This window comes from Macrotis lagotis, chromosome 2, assembly GCF_037893015.1.
Source record: "Macrotis lagotis isolate mMagLag1 chromosome 2, bilby.v1.9.chrom.fasta, whole genome shotgun sequence".
Lineage (NCBI taxonomy): Eukaryota > Metazoa > Chordata > Mammalia > Peramelemorphia > Peramelidae > Macrotis > Macrotis lagotis.
In genome coordinates, this window is record NC_133659.1 from 66,761,047 (window position 1) to 66,783,596 (window position 22,550).

General features: G+C 35.9%; 1 protein-coding gene across 5 annotated transcripts in view; it reads right to left on the reverse strand.

Moving 5' to 3' along the window:
- The window catches only part of SLC9C2 (solute carrier family 9 member C2 (putative)), a 118,504-nt gene that overhangs the window by 35,672 nt on the left and 60,282 nt on the right, over positions 1-22,550 (reverse strand). For all 5 annotated transcript variants that reach the window (XM_074222040.1, XM_074222042.1, XM_074222038.1 and 2 more), the window contains 5 exons: positions 14,778-14,897; positions 11,722-11,920; positions 8,833-9,021; positions 2,876-3,025; positions 1,604-1,655 (listed from right to left, as the gene is read on the reverse strand). In XM_074222040.1, the coding sequence (XP_074078141.1) occupies positions 1,604-1,655; positions 2,876-3,025; positions 8,833-9,021; positions 11,722-11,920; positions 14,778-14,897 (710 nt within the window). The remainder of the gene's footprint in view (positions 1-1,603; positions 1,656-2,875; positions 3,026-8,832; positions 9,022-11,721; positions 11,921-14,777; positions 14,898-22,550) is intronic.

A 22,550-nucleotide genomic window follows, 5' to 3' on the forward strand; every position in this document is an offset into this window, starting at 1 on the left:
TTATTTATTTATTAGCAAATTAGGAAATTGAGAACCAGAGCAAAATTATACAGGTAACAAGCAACACATTCATAACTGATCTTCATGGTCTGTGATCACAAATCCAGCATCTTTTCTATTTCAAGATTGAGACATACATACTTCTTTCAAAGCTTCTTTGAAATGTTCCCCAAATCATTTTAGGTTTACAATTAAATATTCTCATAAATTTATTATGCTCAAATCATGAAATCACTGGGGCAGCTAGATGGCGCAGTGGATAGAGCACTGGCCTTGGAGTCAGGAGTACCTGAGTTCAATCAAATCCAGCTTCAGACACTTAATAATTACCTAGCTATGTGACCTTGGGCAAGTCACTTAACCCCACTACCTTGCAAAAAAAAACAAAGTGAGCTTAGAAGTTATCTAATCCATTCACAGATCAACTGTAAATTACCTTTTAGCCTTTGTGCAGACTGAAGAAACACTAGATTATTCCCAGAAAGTGCTTTTGCCTAAGGCTTTTCAGTTTTACTATAGCGATTCTAACATGCATTATGATTTATAATTAGAAATGCTACTTTCACTGAAAGTGCTGTGATATTTCAATTCCTTTTAACCACCATGTAAAAATGAAACTGTTTCTTTTAGGTTTATCAGCTACCCTTGTGCACAGGTAATAAATGAATTAAAAATGATTTGTGAGCCACTTATTTCCAAAGTGGTTTGGCAGTTCGATAAAACTGGTTGAACATTATGCTTTTCAGAGGCTTATAAAGGAGACATTTTGGAGGAAATCTGCCTCCAAATTGGACCAGGATTATACCTGGTAACCAAGAATCTTACTTGAATTGAAATGGATATTGCATCGTATAGAAATATAATTTACAGATGAAAGATCAAGAGTTGTTTTAACTGTACAATAAGAATATTTGTCTTTTCTTTATACAGTCTTTCTTCCAGAGAACTCCTATTTGCCTAATTCTCAAACTGTTAAGGGTGGTACATTCCTTTAGGACCAATTCAAAGATGACCTAAAGTTAGTCATATATTTGATTGACTAGTTTAGTATACTCTTAGGTCAGCTTTTTTTCCCTTTGTGTATAGTTTTAAAAAACTGAAATATGTTCAAGTAACATGGGTACAGACCAATAAAATCAAGGTAAATATTGACATTCAATTCTATTACTTCTGTAATTACTTGCTACAAAAAAGGTTGTGGAGGTCATATTGCCCCATTAATCTGTTTGGATACTCTTCCTCAGTGGGAATAATGTGCAGTACATAGGCACAAAGAGTGTAAATTGAGATAGCAATGATATTCACATGTCTGCTCTTTCTGCTTTATTCCTCAATATGGTTAAGTACCAACTTCTGAATGGTGATATTTAGTTGTGGGAAAGTATCATAGCCAATTTGACAATTTATTAACTACAAAATAACAATAAATCTCTAGCCTTAAAAAAAGAAGTCATCTAATCCAACTCCTTCAATTTGCAGATAAAGAAATTTAGTCCCAAAGCAGTTAAGTCTTAATTTCCCTCAGCTGACTATGAGTTGACGTAAGCCTAAAAGAACAAAATGGAAATTTAGGACAGTTAATATGACTCTTAGTTCTACCTACCTAGTTCTTTGACAGCATCACGCCTATTCATTTCCAAGATTTCATAAAGTTTCTGTAAGGCAATGAATATAAAAATTAGTTAAATTTTGGTTATGGTTTTTTAAAAAAAGATTATTTGCCCATAATAGGCAAGATAAAGAAGTATTAATTTCATTTTTAACTTCTTGGAAATACAGGATTTGGGGGCAGCTAGGTGGCGCAGTGGATAGAGCACCGGCCCTGGAGTCAGGAGTACATGAGTTCAAATCCGGTCTCAGACACTTAATTCCATTGCCTTGCAAAATCTAAAAAAAAAAAAAAAAAGAAAAGAAAAGAAATACAGGACTTGATTCTCCTTCCTCTATCATGAATTTGATGTTCCTTAAGGCTCTCTCTGCCTCCTCTCCCATGCTCTTGCTCAGAGGGTTCTATTGTAGTCAAAAATCTGAATATTTAAAAGGCACCATATATCTCACCTTTGTCTTAAGGACTCTAATGCATCCATAAGTTCTCACAAACCATCCTATATTATTCTTATTCATGTTGAACCAATGGGCTGAAGGCCTTTTACTGCTGTTGGGTTGTTTTTTTTTTATGGATAATTAGAGAGCATTTGAACTGTTCATTTATTACCCTTCTCCATGACCAGTCCATCTCATTTGCCAGGTTTAAAATTTCCTGATAATATCTTTTATGTCACTTCTTTTTTTTTTTGGTTTTTGCAGAGCAGTGGGGTTAAGTGACTTGTCCAAAGTCACACAGCTAGGTTAATTATTAAGTGCCTGAGGCCAGATTGAACTCAGGTCCTTCTGACCCCAGGACTGGTACTCTATCCATGAACCACCTAGCTGCCCCATCACTTCTTTTCTTTAATTTACAACTGTCTCTATATTACAATCTACCTGTAAACATATACCTTGTCATTGCCTTTCTGGTGACTTGCATTTATAATTTTATAATTTTTCTGATTCCTAGTCCTGTAGTATTACCAGGAAGATATTGGAATTGATGTTCTGATTCCCTCTTCTCACCAACTGTGAATTCAGGTCAGTAAATACTACCTAGTACTATTGATGTCTCAACTTTGAAATCATAAAAAAAAAAATTGTCCTATGTTTGAATGGTCTAAAAACAGTATGTTTGCCTTCAAATTAAAGTGAATCTGTGATGGTATAAATTTGGGAGTTCACTCCAATAATACAGCTCTATGTCTATCCATCTTGTACAATTCTTCTCCAGATTCCCCATCTCCCCATCCCTTAGAGTATTATAATTTATTTATATTTTCCTCACCTGAAATATGGATTCTCTAGTGGAAATCTGTTTAATTAAAAGTTTTGTATCTTCTTGACCTTGGATATAGCCCTTTGTGATACAATACATCAAGCTAAGGCGTTTTTTGATGTGTTCCTCAGTTACATTTACCAATGTTGGTAGCAACATCTAAAATAGCATGTCAAAGAAATACCAAGAGTAAAATAACACACTAAAAATCAACATGTTACCTGGGAAACTTTACTTGGGAAGATTTTGGACAGATCATTGTTCTTACAATGAATGTTCTCTCATTGCTGCAAAGTTGACAGAATTTTTGTTCTGACACCACAGCAGCAAGGTGGCTCCAGGGTGCACAAGCACTGGACCTAGAGTCAGAAAGATCTGAGTTCAAAGTCAGCCTCAGATGTTTACTAGCTATGTGATCTTGGGTAAGCCACTTAACTTCTAGATGCCTCAGTTTCGTCATCTGCAAAATGGAATAATGACAACAATAATGTCTGTGTTCTAGGAATGTTGTAAACTCATAATATTTATAAATTATAAATAAAATAATATTTATAAAGTACTTTCCAAATCTTACAAGTATAAATGCTAACTATTATTATTATTATTCTAAAAGGAAAAAGTAGTCATCTGCTAAATAATGGAAATCCAGACACATCCAGCTATCAAATTTGACTATAGGTAGGAAAAAAAAATCATTTCTAGAATTCAGATCTCATGCCATGATTTTTGCATTTATAAGATCTAGGTACAAAACTATAAATGAATTTGCAAGAAAAACTCATCACCACTATTGAAAAAAACTCAATGACTAATAATTATGGGTAGCAAATGTTACCCCATATGCAAAAAAAAAAAAAACAGAGCAATGTTGCACATAAGAAGAGATAATAGAAGGGTAAAGGATGGGAATCCAATTCTTTGTTCATTCATTTATTCATTCTACAAATATTTATTGATTAGCCACAATGCACTAGGTCCCATATTAGGTTTTATGGGGGATATAAAAATGAATGAAACCTAGTCTGGTTTTATGGAGCTGTCAACGAGTAACATATGTATACCCATAATAATGGCATTAACAATAAGAATAATAGAGATAATGATAATTGACATTTATATAGAGAATGGTTCAGTGCCATAAGCTCAAATTTCTGTGGCAAGTTGGAAGAAGGAAAGGTCATTTCTTCTAAGGGGAAAGATCAAAAAGAGAGGAGATTGCATTTGACCTAGGGATGGTAGCTGAATACAGAAGGAAGCTAGAAGTCCAATAGGTTTCAGCAAGTTTTTATTAGAGGACAGTAGGAGTGATTTTGCTAGTGATGAACAAATTCCTTGTTTGAGAGAGGTGGTCATGTGATAGGAAACAAGCCAAAACAGGGAAAGGGTCCAAGGTCCAACATACTAATGGAACAAAATCATTAAGAGCTTCCAAAACTCAAGTCACCAAAATTAGATATCTGGGTCAGTTCCGTGGGTAGAGCACTGGGTTAAAAAAGATAAAAGAACTAAGTGGGATCAAAGATTAATTGAAGAAAAATCCAAAATTTGAACAGGGCAGACCACCCAAAGACTAGAACATTTATAGGAAATATAATACAAACTGTTGAATATCTGATAATAAGGATGGTGTTTGTCCTTTGTTCTCTAAGATGGCCACAACATCAGGGAGGTGATACCATGACCAGCATGAGAATTTAATTTGAATGAGTGAAGGCTGTGCTAAGTCACCAGCCTGTCTCCTCCAGAGCTATCTAGGTCCAGTGGCCAGATATGAATTAGGATGACAAGAGGTAGCTCTGGATGGGAGGCATTCAGCATTCAATGACTTGCCCAAGGTCACATATCTAGTAAGGGTCCAAGGCAGGATTTGAAATCAGGTCCCCCTGACTTCAAGGCTGGTTCTATATACCCCCTGTGCCATCTAGTTACCCCTGTTAGTGAATGTCTTTCAAGTGGATGGTTGGGGCTGTCTGTCACCTCTCCACTCTCTACCCTAATTTATAAAGGCCAATAGCCCCAGAGCCTAATATGAAATGAACTAGGGGAGTTGTGGGAATGTGTTGACTAAAAGAACTGACTAAATAGAGAGGAAAGTTATTCCAAATGGAGGGAACAAGGTGAACAAAACCCCATTGGTTGGAACACCCCCCCCCCCCCCGCAAGACTTGAAACAATCAACTTAAGAACTGTACCCACAGCACTCAAGAACTTATGTACTTATGTATTGTTCTGCACTCATGGGTTTGCCATGAGAAGCCTTTCAAGCCCTGGGAATGGTTGTGTTGTAAGCCACCTTCCACCTTCTGCCTCTCCTCCCTTCCCACTTGTGATTTATATATATAACCTCTGCGTTTACTGCAGCAGTGGGGGAAGCTCTCCTCAGGAGAATTCCAGGGTTGCAAACCACATTCCTCAATCTGAAATTAATAATTAAACTGCCACTTAATTGCTGGCATTCCTGTCTCTGACTGCCTTTGTTTGGTCTCCAGCTATTCCCAGGTTAGAAACCAGTCCAAGAAAATTCTGTTGATACTTTCTATGACAAACTCACGATATGAAGAGTTTGTGCTTTATGGTATTTCTTCCTTTTATTGGCTCTTAATTCTCACCTGAGAAAGTCTGAGAAAATGCATACCACCACTCATCCCCACCCTGAATACGGAGACAGTTTTTCTAGCATCTATTTCACAAAATTAGACAGAAAGCTTGCATAAAAGAGTACTTAACACATTATAATTATTAATCAAATATTTGATACTTGAAATGCAAGGAGGAAGGGCAGCTAGGTGGAGTCAGAAGGACCCGAGTTCAAATTAAGAATCAGACACAATAATTACCCATCTGTGTGACTTTGGATAAGTCACTTAACCCATTGCCAAAATAACTAAAAAAAAAAGAAAAAGAAAAAGAAATGCAAAGAGGGAGAAAAATGAAACAAAGACCAATGTGCAATCAATTATACTAAAGGAAAAACAAATGAAAACAAGGGTTCTTTTAGCATAGGTTCCCCTTATATATCCTAGCTTGTCCAAAGATTTCTGCCATTTAAAAAAAGAAAATAGAGTGATTCCCCATCCCCTTCTCCTATTCCAGTCTTATGATCATTTCTGCAAGGCTTCAATAGATTCTATAGATTGGAATCTGTAGGAAAGAAAGGCATCAAAAAATGACTCCCATTTTTATGAGGGGGTTAGGGGGGAGTGAACAACAAAATGAATATTAAGAAAGAAACTTCTTCATTTGGGTTTTCTCTTTTAAGCCAACTCTTTCATTTCTTTTCCTTTGTCCTGATACAAATATTATCTTCGTTGTTACAGTGAAGAGTCAGAGACTTTGAGACCAGAAGTTCTTAAACAAGTTACTTATGGCTCCCTAAGCTTCAGTGGCCTTATCCTTACTTAAAAATCTATTCTCCAGTTCTGAGATCTATGATTTAGTAAGAAAGACTGGCATTCAAAAAAGCCTTGGTAATTTAGTCCCCTCCTACCTTTCCAGTCTCCTTAACACCTCACTCCCAACACATATTCTCTGATTCAGTGACTCTGGCCTCCTCCAACAAGACACTATCCCTCCTCTTGAGGCTTTCTCTGGCTATCTCTCCCTCCTTCACTATAGTTACTGACTTTCCTGGCTTCCTTTAAGTCTCAATTAAAAGTCCTATCTTTTGCTAGAAACCTTTCTCAACCTTCTGACAATTATTTCCTTTTTAATTCTCTATACAACTTGTTTGTTCATATTTGTTTGCATGTTGTATCCCCCCCCCCTCCTTGGATTGTGAACAACTTGAAGGCAGGGACTATTTTTTGTCTCTTTGTATCCTCAAGTGCAAGTACTTTATTAAGATTAATAAAGATTGAGTGATCAGTTGCATTGGTATAGAGTGCTTCCAGAGGATAAAACTCTATTGATGTGCTTTTTCTTAAACTTAAAAAAAATTTCCTAGGGTGTTGAAAGTGATTTGCCCAGGGTCACCCTTCCAATCAGAGGCTGGTTCTCTCATCTGTTATGTCTATCTATTTCTTATGGTCCTATTAATATAGAGAATTATGAATGTAGAAAATTTATAATCAGAAACAAATTCTGTAATCTTTATTGCTGTTAAATCAAGGCTCTTTGCTCTTGAGATGTAAATTATCTCCTATTGTTTCATTATAAATATAAAATTTGTATCCTGTCTCCTAATTCCCAACCTCAGCTTCCAACTTTCTACCTGATTTCGATCAAGTAAAGGGGGAAGGATTTCATTTTTTGCCCTCAGTGCCCAGATAATGGGCAAGGCTGTAAAACCTGAGTGAGACCCCACTTCTGGCTGATCTACCCTCAGGCCCAGTCAGCTCCACTTGTCTGTTCTTTATCTCTCTCTGTCTCTGTCTCTCTATCTGTCTCTCTCCCTCTCTCTGTCTCTGTCTCTCTCTCTCTGTGTCTCTGTCTCTTCTGTCTCTGTCTGTCTCTCTGTCTCTGTCTCTGCCTCTCTCTCTCTGTCTGTGTCTGTCTCTCTGTCTCTGTCTCTCTCTGTGTCTGTGTCTGTCTCTCTGTCTCTCTCTGTCTCTGTTTCTCTGTCTGTCTCTCTCTGTCTGTCTCTCTCTGTCTCTCTCTGTCTCTCTCTGTCTCTCTCTCTCTCTCTCTCTCTCTCTCTCTCTCTCTCACACATCTCTCCCTCCCTTCCCTCCCTTCCCCTGCCCTCCCCTGCCCTCCCCTCCCCTCCCCTCCCCTCCCCTCTCCTCTCCTCTCCTCTCTCCTCCCTCCCTCTCTCTCTCACAGGCAATCTTGCCTAGCCTTTTGTTATTCACCCTGTCCTAAAGTGTTTGTTGACTCTTCCAGGAGAAAAGTTTTAACCCTGTTTATTTTGCAGTATTTTACAATAAATCATGAGGAGTTTTAAAATTCCCAGGGAGCATGAGAATTCCTTCATTTTCCAATAATCCTTGATTTCTATCTTTAATTGGAGGCCCCAAATTCCATCTGCAACACTATGGTCCTATGATTCCAAAACAGTTAACCCATAACACAAGTTAGCAAATTTCATATTTGAGGAATAAGGAAAATACCCAGAGTAGGCAAGAATAACAGCTAGCATATTTGGGAAGCACTTTACAAATGACCCTCACAACAACTTTGGGAACTATTATTTTCCAATTTTATAAATGAGGAAACTGAGGTAGACAGCAGTAAAGTGAGACTTACCCAAGGTCACACATAGCTAATAAGTGTTCAAGACCAAACAAAGGATTTTAGAAAGCCAAGCTGCTCAATATTCTCTCCCACATACATTCTACCCTTGGTGATGTGTTAGAGTAAATTAGGTTTTTTCCTAAAATCAAATATCCCTTAGAGGGTGTTGTTTATCAGTCATTAATGCTTAAGTATAAATTATTTTAAGTGGATAATTTTAGCTTATCCTTTTAATATTTGACCATGTTTCAGCACTGAGAAATTTTGATTAATTCCATTAATTAATTTATAGAAGAGGAAGAGAGTATAATATTAAAGTATAGAGTAATTTTGAGAGGGGATAGATTTGAATGAGTTGCTGTATTAGGAGGTTTTGAACAACCAGCAATAAAGTGAGGGCACTAGACCCTCGCAAGGGAAGAATAAAACATAGTGCTTTTGGTATGATCCCAGACAATGACTACTCATACCTCAAGGTATGACTCAAGGATATGAAACTAGATATTTGACAGCAGTGAGAATTTTCTATGCTTCTTAAAATGCAATCAAGTGGGTAATTTGTCAAGCTGATTTGGATATACCTTTATCCTATACCTTAACAGACACTGGAAATGGGGGGGGGGGGTTAGGCTAATTTTTTTAAAAAAAATATGTAACCTCAAGTGTGAACTCCAACCCCCTGGATATTCTATTTGGCATTTAGCTAAGATCTCCCTTATTGACTCCTGGGAGATGCCACATTTTAACATGACATTATAGGGAAATGGTCATCACTTCAAGAGCAGAATCCTTACCTTGAAAATTCGAAAAAATCTTATTAGTCTTAAAAATCCTAAGATTATTGAACACTGAATAAGGAGGATATCTCTTGGCTTCTGTCTGACTAAGTGTATGCAAATGATATCGATGAGTCCAATAATTATAACATAAAATTCCAGATGGTTCCAACTGTGGTGAAAATATTTGTTTTTCATAATTATTATCTATTTAGAAATCAAAGCAAAAAAAAAGGAATGAGAAAGCTTATCTTGAACATAGAATTTATAAAGTCCTATAGAATCAAAGGACTTTAATATTAAAAGGGCCTTAGAGTCCAGATAGACCAATCATCTTATTTTAGAGACGAAAAAGTATCCTAATAAATAAAGTAATTGGGCCCAAATCAAAGACAGCAAGTTTCAGGACCAAACTTCAAACTCAGATCTACTGACTCTTAATTCATTGTTCTTTCTACCACACCTTGATGACTCAAGAAAAAAACTTCACAATCTTAAGTGCACTTAAAACCTCAATTTCTTGGTATGAAATGAGCAAATATAATTAAAGGAATATGAAAAGATAAATGTAGACTTAAGTGGAGATGTGGAAGGGGACTTGTCAGCACTCACTGAAACTTTAGAATTCGGGGGCACAAGGACATTATTATTATTTCTATTTTCACTCAAAAGATTAATCTTTTCTTATTTATTTAGATAGTAACTTAATTCCAATGCTTTTTTTTAGTTATGATTAATGCAACTTTATGCTTCAAAAACAAGGAAAGAAAGACAGATGAAGAGCCTCACCCAGGACCACATTAGCTCATATGAGTCTGAAGTCAGATTTAAACTCAAATGTTCCTGACTTCAGGTCTAATATTCTTATTTACTGCACCAAATGCTACCTAGCTGCAATGGAATAATATTCAACATCATCTCATTGGTACAGTTTCTGTTTCTATATATTACTCTATCTCCCAGTCTCTAACAAGACACAGTCATAATGTATAAAACACTTCTTTTTATAGACCTGAATTTCTCTACTTCCTCACTATTACAAATAAAAATTTTTATTCTTACCTGGTCAGATGGGAGTATTCTATGGCTTCCCCATTATATTCTTATTTAGGAAACTGACAGTTATCTAGATAAATTTTTATTGATCCCAGTTTTTGTGAATGGAAAACTATAAACATGATAATAATTAACTGTAACTAGTAATTTAAGAAGTTTGTAAAGTTTCTCTCTCTCTCTCGATCTGTATATGGGGGAGGGGGGAAGTGTCATGTGTGTCTGTGTCTGTGTGTGTGTGTGTGTGTGTATGTGTGTGTGTGTGTATGTAGTCTCATTTGATCCACATAACAACCTGGTAGGTAGATGCAATTTTCATTCCTATTTTACCAATACAGAGGTTAAATGACTTACCCAGAATAACATAGCTAGTTAAGTGCCAGAGGTGGGGATTTGAACTTGGGTCTTTCTGATTCCAGGTCTATCACTCTATGCACAGTAAGGTAGAAGTGAGTAAGAATACTGAGCTCAGAGGAAGACTTCATTTCATATCCCAATTCAAACACTTGTTAGCGATGTGACTCAGAGCAAGTTACTTAACATTTCTCAGCCTCAGTTTCTTCATTTGTGAGCTGCTACATGATCCAGTGAATAGAGCACTAGCCTTGGATTCAGGAGGACAGGAGTTTGAATCTGGCCTCAGACACTTGCCACTTACTAGCTATGTGACATTGGGCAAGTCACTTAACCCTGATTGCCCTGCATCCAGGGTCATCTCCAGTTGTCCTGATTCATATCTGGTCACTGGACCCTGATGGCTCCAGAGAAGAAAGTGAGGCTGGTGACTTAGCATAGTATCCCTCTAACTCAAATCCAATTCACATGCTTGTCATGGCATCAAGTCCCTGATTTCATGTTCTTCATACATGTATATGTTTCATATACACACATATTAAATATAGAATTTGAGGGATATGGAAATAGACTGTTTCTAACTAAGAGGAATTATTTCCTCTAGCTTATTGTAAAAATCCTCCCCTCCTTTAGAGCCAAACCTGCCCAGCATTTATGGATTTTGTCTTATCACCTGTTTCATGGTATAATTAGGTATAATTAGGAAAAATTGGGGGTTAAGATGGTTTCCCCCTTCTGAGGAAATTCTCCAGAATACTAATACATTATTAGTATCCTAATTATTTTAATGAAGATTTCATTTGTTCCCAAAGAATCTAGCATTCATTAATAATGTTTACAAAGAACATAATATAAGCTATGAGAAATTCCTTTACTCTATGTGAGACCCAAATGAATACCTAGTATATTCAATGAATTGATTCACTTTGATGGACTTTGAAAAGAAGGACTGATAATGCAAATGATCATTTCTGGTCACATGGGGAAATATTCCCACTGCATTTCAGGTATACATACATATACATGTGTGTATACATATATATAATTTCTCCAATGGCATCTGATTTGAATTGAACATACATAATACTCTATAGATTTTTCAAACAAGAAACAATAAGATGAGGTTCTATTCCTCGGTATAATTCTGATATAATTTTAATCTGTTTTATCAGCATTTATGATGTTTACTTAGCTGAATTACAAAATCTCTGAGTTGAAGGAGACCATATAAAGAGGCCAATACTCCAACTAATACTTATAAGGGGGAATCTTTTCCACAAAATTCTCAACACATAGTCTTCTAGCCTTTACTTGAAGATCTCTAGGGAATTCTTTCTTGATCTTCGTGGAAAAACAAACAAATTATATGAAACAATCCAGAATCATGTCAAGCATTATGGTAAATGGAATCTAACCTCAAGTTAATTCAACTTTGAAAGGAGATTTTTAAGAAATCTGAATTTTTCTATTTATGGAAAACATTGATATTTTTGATAATACCTTTAGTGTTGCTTCTACAATGCACAAGAAAACAAAATAGTAGTTTACCACCACTAGTCCCACCACATAGCAATCATTTACAGTTGGCCACATATGTATCATCATGGGGAAGACGTATAATAATGTGGCAATGTATCCTATATACTGAAACTCTTCTGAAAATACAATAGCATATATTTGACTCCTAATTTTAGACTTCCTGTAAAAGAATTGAGATTAAATAGGACATCAATCATTAAAATACATTATTAACTAATCCCTAAAAACAACTAAAATTCAGTATATGATTTCTTAAAACTCTTTATCCTCAACAATAATGATTAAGAATATAAATTAAAATGGAAAAATAAAAAATAAAAATTGCACAGTAAAAACATAATTAATAGAGGAAAAAGAACATTTAGAATTACATAAGGCTGGAGTTAGAAGGAACCACAAAAAATGTCTTATCCAATCCCTTTTCAAAGTATGAATCTTCTGCAAGCAATAGCCCTGAAAAATGATCAGCTAGCTTTTGCCAGAAGATCTCCAGTGGTATAGAATTCATTACCTAAGGAGATAATCCATTTCACTTTTGAATAACTTTGTTATGTTGTTCTTTCTTAAAGTTGCTTCTTTATAACTTTCACTTACTTAATAATAGTATTTTGTAGTATCACTTTAAAGATTGCAAAGTACTTCATTTGTATATGAGGTATATATATTATATACATTATTCATATTCTATATATACATAAATATATGTATACATTATATATTACTTCAATATATACTATATATATATTACTTCATTACTATACGACTTCATATATCCCTCTGAGATAGATTCTATTATCATCTTCATTTTTAGATGAGGAAACAAGAGGGAAAGACAGGTTAAGTGACTTGTCCAGGTTCATTCAATTAGTCTTCCAATAGCAGGATTCAAACTTTTGTCTTCCTAACTACAATTCCTGCAACCACTGAAATTTAGCTGCCTCAAAATTCTCTCCTCTGGGGCAAAGAGGAATAAATAAATCCTTCTTCCATATGAGCAACTTCTTGTTGCCCTAAATCAGGGGTAAGGAACTTTTATTCTAGTGAGAATATTTTCCAAAGAAAAGAGATACATAAATAAGTGGATGTATGTATGTATATATAAATGCATTTATATATATTAAATATGGCATTTGTATATGCATGTGTGTGTGTTTATGCATTATACAGTATATAGAATATCCCAAAAGTCTTAGTGCAATTTTAAGCCATTAAAACTTCAATAAGACTTTTGGGATAGCTTAAAACATCATTTAAAGAGAAATTGTTAGAGATGAACAGAGAACATTGTATTTCAACAATCATAATTGTAAAAAATATCTAAAATTCTATTCAGTACAATTTTTAAGGGAAAAATCTAGAGACAACTTTGACATTTGTAAAATAAAATGTTGAGAAGAACAGAAGTGACTATTTTCTAGGACTGCTTTTCTTTGAAAGTAAATCTCTTTAAAAGTTAAAAAACTGGTAAAATTGCTAAAGTTTCTATGAATATTATTTTAATTTCTGTTTTATAATAACAGTCATAAGTTTCTAGAAATCCTTTTATTTTTCTGTTTATAAATACAAAAAAATTAAATATTCTGTTATGGAATGTCAAAGTCTGCTTCTTTTCCTCTAATAACGTTTATAGATCTGAGTATAAAGATGTCATCTTCCTTCTTGGAAAACAAAAGTCTTATCTGACTATCTTTCTGATAAAAGTGTAAAATCCCCATTGTATCAACAATGACAGGATGGCACAAACACCCTGGAAAGAGGAGAGAGAATCTCACTTTTTATGGAAATCTGAATCACTATTTCCTGAATCAAGAAAAGACATTCTTCTCCTCCTTAATGAGATCCCTGAGGACAGTAACATGAAGCAGACATCCTGAATCAGGAAAGCAATCTGTAATGTATGTTGAATATATGTCCCAGGATTTCATTCTGGGGGCTCAGTTCCTGGTAGGACTCCCATGCATGTGCATTTGGTCACAGAACTTAGAACTAGTAAATATGGTATGTTAAACTAATTTCTGTTTGTTTTTTCTTAGGACCAAACTCTGGGGGCTAACACAAGTTGGCCTAATTCCATTTGTTCCTTATTAGGGTAAACTCTAAAGGTTCATACATGTAGTTTATTTTGTTATATGGGCTAAAACTCATGAGGTCTGTGAGCAAATATCAATTTCACACTTTCTTTATTAAGGAAAAACATTTGTATCATATAAAGTTATAGAATCAAGGCAAAAGTTTGTCAATGTTATTTTTACAACCATAAGTACCTTTTTAAAATACTTGCCAATCTGCAAGTTTCTTGAGGGCAAGGATTCTGTTTTATGTAAACTTTATATTATGTAAACTTTATATCTGCTAAGGACTTGGAACAGTTTTCTACCTATGGTAAAGTGCTTAATAAATATTTATTTGTCATGATTCTTGTCCTATGGGTAAAATGAAATTAAGGTGAAAAACTGGTGAGTACATGAAGCAGGAAGTTCCCCATTCCTACTCCAAGTCTTCAAGGATACTTTTAGCAATTTAATGTGGTGCAGTGTCTGTATAAGTCTTGGAAATCAAACCTCAAAATAGCCAGATACAAATTTTATATTTTCCATTTTTCTCCACCTACTTTCTGATGGTAGTATTATTGATAATCAGTGAAGCATTCAAGACCAAAGCAAGATGGGGAGAAGATGAACAAGGGCCTATGAAATACACAGATCATCTCTACATGAAAAAAATTGATAATAGTAATGATTGGTCCAAAAGGAACTGATTTATTTGATTCACCTCTATCACTTATTCTCTACAATGGGTAAAGTAGGTTCTAATAGGAATACTATGAAAAAGGGACATACAAAGACAAAGATAATTTGTTTTCATGGAGTTTAGCTTAAGAGTAGAGATGAACTGTATATAAATAACTTTAAAATAAAATTCAATAGAATGAGTTTTTCTGTACATCTAAAAAAGTTGACATATTTCTTTTAAAAAGTACAAAGTATACAAAACTTGAAAAAGCACAAAGTACTTACTCAGGTGGGAGAAAATCTATCTTGTCTTTGTGATATGACAAAAAAACTAATATTTTCTTAAGTTTCATAAGCCAGCTTTTAGTTTTTACATAACTTGAGACATCATAAATACTCATGAATCTAACAAAGAAAGAAAAGATGTTATGATAAATAGTATGCATTACATTCTAGCAAAGTAGGTTCTGATAAGGATACAGAGATAAAGATAAAAGGGAAAGAATTGTAACAGGTGGTAGAGCTCCAGGACAAGAAGGATAAAAAAAGGGTTAACTTGCTAAAAATCAGAGCTTTTTCTCCAGGTTGACCAATGAATATCAATAGCTTTAAACTAATATGGATCTCATAAACTAGTAATTCTGGCAGAGCCTTGAAGGGGAATCCTATTAAGTCATCTGGACATCCAATTTGACCTTGGAGTACAGGGGCAGCAACTTCTTGTAGGAAGAGGGCAAGATTCTACTGCCCAATTTATTCATTTCCTCCTATCTAAGTCTCTGATTCTAAGGACATTGCAATCATAATTCAGCTACCTTCTAAACATGGAATATCCCTCCACCTTTTTAACTCCCCTCTCCCACTGATGACTTCCTTTCCTGGCCTCCATTTTGTTTATTGACCATACTAGCCATGCTTCATTCTACTCTTCCTGTGCTTTTGATGCTCTGGACTTCACTACCACCATCATTCCCATCTTTTCAATTCCATTTTATGTATTATCTTCCCCTCTATTAGAACATTAGCTTCTTGAGGACAGGGACTATCTTTTCTTTTTTCTTTATATATGTATCTCTCACAGTGCCTGGAAAATAGTAAAACCTTGACAAAATGCTTCTTACCTGCCCAATTATGTACCCAAAGAATTAGATTTCCCCTCCTCTAATTCAGACTTTCCTAGCAATACCATAAGCAAATGCTTCTAAAGATCAGGCAGGATGGGGTGGGTGAGATAAGGTGGACTAGTCTGATTAGGTGAAACCAAGACCTGATAGTAGCATGTGATTAACCTTGTTCCTACCAACTCAGAATTTACTATTGCCCCCAAGTAATTCTCTATAACTATATAAAGGAATCATTAATCTGTATTGGTACAGGGAGTTTACTACATAGACACTGAAAAGTTCCCCATATAAATAAAATCATATGTCCAGATCATTATCCTTACAACCCATCTCAATATCCTTCACCTCTCCAAAAACATCCCATCATTTACAGATTAAAAAAATAAGAATTTAAAAAAATGCTAAAACATGGTGTGGGTATGCATCTAGGTCGTGCTAGAGCACAGGACCTAGAGTCAGGAAGACGAGTTTAAATCCAGTCTCAGACACTTACTAGCTGTGACCCTGGGCAAATCAGTTAACCATTTGCCTCAGTTTCTTCATCTGTAAAATGAGATGAAAGGAAATGAAATATTAAGGAAAAATATGTTCCTGCTCATCTGGTACATCCTGTGGGCTTCTGATTTCTATCCCATAGTTATCTAGATAAATAACCTCATGATGGGACATAAAGACCCTACTGAAATGTAAATTGTCTTAGTTGCAATGAAAAACAAAAGTTCTTTCCCACAGCAACTGGGTATATTTCTGAGATGTCAATCTGCTGAGATAATGGGAATTGTTTCAAAAACCTTTCCCTACCTTTTCTCAGTACCTACTATACCATGCCCTACTCTCCTATATAAAGTAGGCCTATGTCCCTGATTGGGGCTGCTGCTGTTATCAGCCCAGTTGTACTTGAAACTGTCCCTAATCTCTCTCCCTTATACTGCTTTCCCTAGTTGCACTAGCTACATCAAAAGCACAGGAAGAGTAGAATCTTCAAAGCATGGCTGGTATGGTCAATAACCAAAATGGAGGCCAGGAAAGGAAGTCATCACTGGGAGAGGGAGAGGCCATGGTTGCTGCTGCTATCTTCCCTAACCCCCATTCCCTCCAACTGTCTGACTGTCCTGCTGCTCATCTCTCAGGGGATTGGTTGCTCTCAATTGCCTTTATTTTCTCTGTGTCCTCTCTCCTTTGGCTTCTGCTAATTGCAGTATTCCTTAAATAAACCTTTTTTGTCCTAAATGTCTTGGGCTATAGGAGGTACTTTTGTGAATTCATCACATTTGAACCTGAAATTAGGTCAACCTAAAACATTTTACAAAAAATTTTAAACCCCATTTTTAAACAATTGGTTTCCTATTCCTCAAGCTGGAGAAGGAAATGGCAAAATATATTAGTATCTTTGCCAAGAAAATCCCAGATGGTCTCACAAAGAATAGGAACACAGCTGAACTGACTAACATCACCAGTAACATAATGGGGGCTTTGCAGAAGCTGAATGTTAAGACCACAAAGACATATAGAGCACAATTAATCTGGGAAATTTTGTTCATTGATTCTCTTCCTTTCCTCTATCATCCAAGCCCCACCTCCCTGCTCTACATCCTAATTTTGAGAGTATACAAGCATACAAGAAATATCATTTGCAAACTTTGGAGTGTGAAAGGATCTTAGGAGTCATGAATTCTAATCTCTTCCCAAATCATGAATGCCATTCATTGCATATCAACAAGTGGTTATCAAATCTCTGCTTGAAGCACTTAAGTATTGGGTAGCTCATTACCATGTGAGATAACCTATTAGATTTTTGGAAAATATAATTTGTATGTTTGTTGAACTGTTGAAAAAAATTTAATTTTTATAATTTTAATTGTTACTGCTATCATTGCCTTTTATATATATATAAAAATTCTTTCCCATTCCCTTTATCAGAAAGCCATGTCTTATAACTGAGTAAAAGAAAAGGAAAAAAGACAGTTCAACAAAGCTATTTAACACATTAACCAAGTTTAACATTGAATGAAATATTACACATCTATAGTCTTCCACTTCTGCTAAAAGATAGGAAAGCCATTTCTAATCACCCTTTTTCAGAGTCAAGCTTGGTTACTAGAGTTACACAGCAACCATTATTTTTTTTTAAATCATTACACTTACATTGTTGTAGTTGGTTGCATAGTATTTTATTTTGTATCAGTTCACATGTCATCCTATGCTTCTCTGTATCCTAAATATTCATCATTTCTTACAATGTAGTGCTATATTCTATTACATTCATGTATCCATCTATTTAGCCATTCTTCAACCAACAGGTAACACTTTGTTACCAGTCCTAAAAAAAGTAGGATTATCAATATTTTGGCCTAGAGAGAACTTTGTATCTTTGACTTCCTTGAGCTATACGCCTATCAGCAGGCTGTTCCAGGTAAAGGGAATGGATTTTTAAATTCACTTTCTTAGCACTAAATTCAAATTACTTTTGGACAGCATTAACTGTTGGGTCATTTTTCTTATGTGAATAAAAAGTTCACCTTCTTGTACTTTATATGTGATGGTCCTTGTGCTGTATTGTGAATCAAAAAGAAATCATCTAGGGGCAGCTAGGTGGCATAGTGGATAAAGCACCAGCCTTGGAGTCAGGAGTACCTGGGTTCAAATCTGGTCTCAGACACTTAATAATTACCTAGCTGTGTGGCCCTAGGCAAGCCACTTAACCCCATTGCCTTGCAAAATCTTAAAAAAAAATCATCTTTCCCCATGATAGCCCTCTCTATATCTGAAAACTGCTATCATATCTATCATCCTCTCTGCCACCACCAACACTAGTCTTCTTTTCTCTAGATTAAGTATTTACAATCCTTCAATTGAGTATCCTCTGACATGACTTCAAGTCACCTCAGTATTCTGGTTGACTTCCTCTAGTTAGCGTACCTTCCAAAATATGGTGTCCTGAATTGTAAACAACTATATACTCTAAATGTGATCTGACCAAGCATTCCAACTTTTGGACATAGGACAATTTACATTAGCTCTCTTGACTGTACATTTCTTTATAGATTTCTGTTTTCACTTCAGCTGAAGTAAAATATATTTTGCTCCAAGCTTTTACCTTTACTCTATATGTATCTCTCTGCGTCAAATGAATTTCTTGTAAGCAGCATATTGAAGGATTCAGGTTTTAAATTCACTCCGCTATTCACTTACATTTTAAAGGAGAGTTCATCCCATTCACATTCAAAGTTATAATTAAAAATTCTTTATTGCCCTCCATGTTATTTTCCTTTTGTTTGCATTTCTCCCCTTTTTTCACTTTATCCATATACCCCAGTATTTTGTTTCTGAATACCACCACCTTCAGTGTGTTTGCCCTCTTATATCAACACTTCTCCCCTCTTTCCCCTTTTCCTTTGCCCCTTCTTCCTTCCCTTCCTTCTGTTAGTTCCCTTCTTCCTCCCCCTCCCTTTCCCCCTCCCCTTTTCCCCTTTTAATACTTGAAAGGTAAGTTAAGTTTCTTAATTTAAATGAAAGTATGTATGTTAACTTTAAGCCGAATCTGATGAGAGGAAGATTCAAATGGTTCTCACCTCCTCCCTTCTTCCCCTCTAATGTAATAGGTCCTTTGTACCTCTTAATGTAGTGAGATTTACCCCCATTCAATCTCCTCTATCCTCCCATTTCCTTATGTCCCCCCCTTTTTAAGGAATTATTGTTTTTAAGTCCTTCTGAGTCACAGAAAAATCATGAATGTCCATCACTTCTGGCTAAGTCTATTCTCTCTAATAGAGTTACAATTCTTGAGAGTTCTTAGTCTTTCTCCCAGGTAGGGATATAGCCATTTTCATCTTATTGGATAGCAGTCTTATGAATAAGTCATGAGTGTCCATCATTTCTGGCTAAGTATATTCTCTCTAATAAAGTTACAGTGCTCACTAGTTATGAGAACCTTTCTCCCAGTTGAGGATATAGACAGTCTCATCTTATTGGATAGCAGTTTTTCTTTACCCATTTTTTAAAACCATTTGTCTCTTGAGTCTCTTGCTTGATGTTCAAATTTTCTATTTAGTTCAGGTCGTCTTTTCATCAGGAAATGTTGGAAGTCTACCATTTCGTTAAATGTCCATCTTTTCCCCTGAAAGAGAAGACTCTGTCTTGCTGGATAGTGAATTCTTGGCTGTATTCCAAGCTCCCTTGCTCTTCAGAATATCATATTTCAGGTCCTTCTATCCCTTACTGTTGATGCAGCCAGATCCTGCGTAAACCTTACTGTAAGCTCTTTGGTAACTAAATTGTTTCTTTCTGGCTGCTTGCAGGATTTTCTCTTTTATCTGATAGTTCTGGAATTTGGCCACAAAATTCCTTAGTATTTTCATTTTAAGATCCTTTTCTGGAGGGGATCGATGTATTCTTTCAATAACTATTTTGCCCTCTAGTTCCATGATATTAGGACAATTTTCCATCACTAAATCCTGTAATATTCAATCCAGGCTTGTTTTTCCTCTTCAATGTTTTCAGGAAGACCAATAATTGTTAGGTTGTCTCTTCTTGATTGATTCTTGAGGTCAGTGGTTTTTCTGATGAGGCATTTACATTTTCTTCTATTTTTTTCAATCTTTTGGTTTTGTTTAACAGAACTGTATTGTTTCATGAAGTCATTAGTTTCCATAGATTCCATCTTTTTTTTAAGCGAAGAATTTTCTTCATTTACCCTTTGCAACTCCTTTTCCAATTGGTCAATTCTATTTTTGAAGCAGTTTTCCCATTTGCCCAAGTGTAGTTCTGAGAGAATTATTTTCTTTTTTGCACTTGCCCAGTTGAGGATCTGGGAGAATTAGTCTCATTTTGTATTTGTCCAATTGTATTTTCTAAGGATTTGTTTTCTTGTTGAGAGATGTTAATTTTCTCTTCCCTATTTTTCCAGTTGATTTTTAAATTCCTTCCTCATTTCTTCAAGGAAGTCTTTCTGGGTTGGAGACCAATTCATATTCTCCTCAGAAAATGCTAGATCTCTCTGGGTTAATATCTGTGCTTTCAAGGTAATTCTCCATGGCCACCCCTTGTCACTGGCCTTTATTTTCCTAGAATCTTATGTTGGGGGAGGGACTGGCTCTCAGAGATTTGCTTTTGAAAACCCTAGAGGCTATATTCACTTAGTTTAGTAACTCCAAGTGGGCCAGTCAGTAGGAGATACTGGTTGCTTTCTCTGAAGTGTGTTAGGCCCTTAGCAGCAGGATCTGACTTGTCCTTTAACAATAGACTGAGCCCTGGGGGAGGTAGTTAATCTCCCTTTCACCTAAGGGAGGACTGCTGCCCACACCTGAGCCTGAGGGGGGGTGAAGGGGCAGTTGGTATTTGTTCTGGGAAGAGGGTTCTGCTGAAAATATGGAACTCAGGATCCCCAGCCCAGCTAGTCAATGTCCAGTGTGCTCTGCAACTCTGTGTGCTAGAACTTGCCCTCCAGCTTGGCTGGGACTCACCAGAACTCCACTCCCCAGGTCAAAGATTCTGTGGCTAAAGTTAGTCCTCAGACCTACCACTCACCAAAGCCTCCAGGGCCTTAGATTCTCTGGTTTCACCCTGCTGCTGCCCCGACACTGGATGTCTGCTCTCAGTTCCTGATTCACCCACAGTCCCCGGTTCACCCACAGTCCCCTGAGACAGACGTTGGTAGGTGTTCTTCTCCTAGTTTCTTTTTCTGGGTTTTGTCAATAGAATTTCTGTTAAGAGGTTTCTTTCATGTTATTTTTGAGAGGAAACCAAGAGACCTTAGCACAGTGCCTGTCTTTTCTACAGCATCTTGGCCAGAAGTTGTGTATCCAATCAGTTTTATCCCTACTAATGCTCAGAATTTCCAAATTCATTCAACCACAAGCCTCAGCATACTCAGCAACACAGACTACAGGTGTGCTCTACCACAACAGACTATTGGTTTGTTGATTTGATCCATTCTTCTTCTATATACCCTTCTTCTAAATTACTGTTAAGGTTGGCAAAACCAGATCCTAAAGAGGATATATATTATAGCAAGAGGTCATTAAGCTATGAGCTTTAAATTTTATTTCTCAGCTGGAAATTAGCCATACCACCAAAAAAACACTACCCTTTGGTCTTTTCAAAAACAAATGGCTCCCAGAGCAAGTTGAATTAACAATCCTGTCCACTGACAATGTAATGAAAACCATGAGACTGGACAGAGGACTTGCTAAAGTTTTAGTACAAATAAATTCTCTTTCTGTAATACAATTGCATTGATGCATTATTGGTAGGCATATGCTTAATGATATCAATTTAGAGCTATACACCAATCATTTCTATTGACTATGGATGAGCAAGACAATATTGTAATATAATATTCAGGACTAGCAGAGGCAATAGGAATTCTTCCATTACCTGGTAGACTGAGAAGGGCTTGCATATCTCACCAAAAAATGGTAACAGAATATAGTAACCTATTTACAACTGTCATGCTTGAGGACTGACAGAAATTTTCTCCCAGTAATATTCTACCAAGCCAGGGTCTCAAGTCCAAAGAATTATGGAGGGGAGAGGTGGTATTCAAATTTTCAGAATTTTTATGTGGAATTAAGCTTGTTAGTGGGGAGGGATGGAATTGCTAACACATTCTTCTTTCTCAAAGCAAATCATTTCAGTCATTTATTTCTCATTATATTTCCCATTCTTTCTCTTGTTTTGGTCCCTCTCTTGTTTCGTGGTCCGCAGCTCATAAAATCTAACAATGCATTCCACCTTAGTTTCTAGATTTGTTACCTTACTACATAGGCATTTCTTGATTTTGAACTTTAGGCCTACTGTGTGGAATATTCCCTCTTAAGAGTTAATATTCCTAGTGAAGTCCTCTCAGGGTTAAAAATCATTAAAACAAAGATAGACTATTACTTTTAGATTATTCTTAGAAGAAAGAGGGAGAGAGACCTTGCATTCCAAGCCG